At 34.7% G+C, this 2,943-nt stretch overlaps 1 protein-coding gene across 2 annotated transcripts; it reads right to left on the bottom strand.

Annotated features, from left to right (window-relative positions):
- Nucleotides 1-551: 551 nt before the first annotated feature.
- Nucleotides 552-2,320, bottom strand: LOC105120071 (uncharacterized aarF domain-containing protein kinase 1-like). 2 transcript variants are annotated; one of them, XM_011018256.1, is made up of 6 exons: nucleotides 2,135-2,320; nucleotides 1,581-1,749; nucleotides 1,252-1,479; nucleotides 1,002-1,088; nucleotides 774-862; nucleotides 552-678 (listed from the first exon to the last, which is right to left on the bottom strand). In XM_011018256.1, the coding sequence occupies exons 2-6, from the start codon at nucleotides 1,677-1,679 to the stop codon at nucleotides 672-674; spliced, it is 510 nt and encodes a 169-aa protein (XP_011016558.1). In that variant the 5' UTR covers nucleotides 1,680-1,749; nucleotides 2,135-2,320; the 3' UTR covers nucleotides 552-671. The 2 variants fall into 2 exon arrangements, with proteins under 2 accessions (XP_011016558.1, XP_011016557.1); XM_011018255.1 differs by having other exon boundaries at nucleotides 1,581-1,760.
- Nucleotides 2,321-2,943: the final 623 nt, after the last annotated feature.

Raw genomic sequence — 2,943 nt, forward strand, 5'->3', positions numbered from 1 at the left:
CCAAAGTCTTCACATGAGTTGCCACCAAATCACCGCTACAACCATGCCACTGCCATTGCACTGCTACCAAAAGAGTACCACACTGCCTTGACCACTGTCATTAAAGTTACCCTCACATTGCCACCATCATTGCTGCTGCGGCCACCCTCATTGCACCATATCCATCAAGCCAAGCTGTTGCCTCCACATTCAAAGACTATATATACAACCACTAAAATCCAAATATGATCACCACAACTGCCACCATCAATTATCCTCACTGCTGACACCACACAACTATCATCCCATTCACTTCATTGATTCAATAAAAAATTAAGATGCTGCACTTGGTATGGATTCTAAACATGATCAGATTTAACTGTCCCAATGATTGGATTGCATTATCATTATTTCAAGCTCCTGATATGAATCTCAAATCTCAATACCCTCATCCAGACCCATCCAGAACTCACATTTATTATCTATTGGTTGTAAAAGAATATAAAATAGCAATTTTGTGATGTCATAGAGAGAATTTCATCAACAGAAATATTGCCAAAGACAAAGTTTACCTGCTTCGTGATTGAAGTCGAGTTCTTTTGGAGCTTCTTTGCACCATTCATCGATCATAGGGCTGAAGTTATACTGCGGTTCTGCCCATGCTATCCAGTCAACAATGGATTCTGCATCCTTTAAATCCTGCAAAAAAAAGAGGCATGCAAAATAACCATAAGGACTGAAACATTTGCTTTCCGATGAAGCATCTCAAAAGCCAAACTCCAAAGAATTTCCACCTCCCACATGAGTTTTTGATGTCTTCATGTTGAACTTTAACAACCGCCTTCTGCCCATCAATTAATGTCGCACGATGGACTTGTGCAATCTGCATAGAATATAACATGAGAACAACAAGATTATTCCAAAATGTACACACCTTGTGAGAACAAGAAAATCAAAATTTCAATCCTAAATGAGCATCCGCACTAACTTCCTAGCACAAACATATAGTCTAAGGATCTTACTGATGCTGTCGCCAGAGGATTTTCGTCAAAATCCAAGAAAAGCTCCTTCCTGGATTTCCCTAGTTCTTTCTCTATAGTGTGACAAAACTGTGCAAACAAAAATTTTAACATAACCAGCCAATGAGAAACATGGCTTGAAAATAAAAGCTAGCATTATGAGATAAAAACCAATCAGAAACATCAAGTCAACAAAGTCACATTGAATCACATGAAGACTTCCAAATCTATTAGAAAAAGACTAAAACAAAACCTCTTCAAACGGACGAGGAGGGAGAGAGTCCTGCAACTGCTTGAGAATTGAAATGAAAGCAGAAGGAAGCACATCAGCACGTGAGGACAAATACTGTCCAAGTTTCACCCACAAACCTTCCAACTCTACCATCAAATTAAAAACACGCTTAGCATTCCGCTCATGGGCCTTCTTCCACAATGCATCACTTTTCGGTTTCTTCATGAATTTCTCTCTTTTCTGTAAAGCCTTCATTATAAAAAAAGACAACCACCACAATCAGCATAAGCAATAAACATCACTCAAAATAAATAACTCGTAATCAGATTTTCAATACGGTTGATCCGTACCTTATAATCGATGTAAATTATCATGGCCAACGTAAATACTTTCGCACGTCTCCTGTAAATGTTCCCCACCCCATCTCTAACACACAAATATATATACATATATATATATAGCTAATAGCAGCTAAAATTTCACTCCCCGCCTCTTTCACTGCTTAGTCCAACCAACTCCCTGCAGCGTACCCGAAAAAACATCACAGAATCAAATCCTAATATTCTTTTTTATTTTTATTTTTTGAGAATGCATGATTACAATAAAGTATAAAAATCTTCCAGCCTACCAATACCACATAGGCATAGCCTTATTTCTTCACAAACTAATTAATAATTGTTCGAATTATTACTAAGAAATCAAATTTTTTATATCAAATTGTAATTTTACACTCTAATTGCGAGAATTGTAAAATTAAAGGCAAATTACAATCAAATTGAACAAAAAAAAAATCAAAAGATACCTGATTACAACAGTAGTCTTTAAGTATCAGTAAGATAATAGTGATTAAAAACACAAAATCTAGGTTCAAAATTTGAGAATTTAGAAAAGAGAGAGAACCTACCTGAAGTTACAGGAAGAAAAGTTTGAACAGACAGCAAGACAGTCGGGGAGAGAAAGAGAGGTAAGTAAGGGAGGAATGCGCGAAAATTCTTCGAAACGACCGCCAGTAGATGTCGTTTTCAAATTAAAGGAATCTGGATGAGACAAACCCGTGCTGTTGAAATTTTGATTCCAACTTCTGACCACGTATTTGTTGACGTTAGGTTTTTTTAAATGATTTAGATATTCAGTATTAATGATTCAATAAAATCGGGTTAAAACTCGAAATCGATCAAACTCACTCGGTCAAAATTATAAAATTAATCTGATTTTATTGATTTTAACTAAATTTAACTTATTTCAAGTTTTAATCTAATTTGATATGTTATATATATATTAACTCCTAAAATTATGAGATTTTAAGAGTTAAGTCGTGATTTTAACAACCTTAAGTTTATCTATGATTTTTCAAATACTTTATTAATCGGTTAATTAATTAAGTGGTTGAACTATGATTTTTCAAGTCGTTCAGCTTTGTCGATACATAAACGCAGGAGGAGGGTCGCATGCGTTGTTGGCCCATGCTACCAATTTGGACGCCTTTATTGAAATTTGAAGCTGGAAATTCCTTGCTGGTCCACCAAGTTAAGGAATTGCAAATTGCTTGCATCTTTAATCGTGTTTTGAACTTTCACCGGATGAGATTGTATTCTTGCAGTCTTTATTTTTAAATAATTTTGTATGTTAATGTTAAAACTTAAAAAAAAATAAAAAAAATTAATATATATTTTTTAAAAAATAAAAATAAAAATATCACGTAACTCAATATCA

This window comes from Populus euphratica, unplaced genomic scaffold, assembly GCF_000495115.2.
Source record: "Populus euphratica unplaced genomic scaffold, PopEup_1.0 scaffold4630.1, whole genome shotgun sequence".
NCBI lineage: Eukaryota > Viridiplantae > Streptophyta > Magnoliopsida > Malpighiales > Salicaceae > Populus > Populus euphratica.

Coding starts and splice junctions, on each gene's coding strand:
- LOC105120071 (XM_011018256.1), bottom strand. CDS start 1,679: ATGTATATATATTTGTGTGTTAGAGATGGGGTGGGGAACATTTACAGG. Junction 1,480..1,580: donor TAATTTACATCGATTATAAG/GTACGGATCAAC, acceptor TTTATAATGAAG/GCTTTACAGAAAAGAGAGAA. Junction 1,089..1,251: donor CTCCTCGTCCGTTTGAAGAG/GTTTTGTTTTAG, acceptor TTGTTTGCACAG/TTTTGTCACACTATAGAGAA.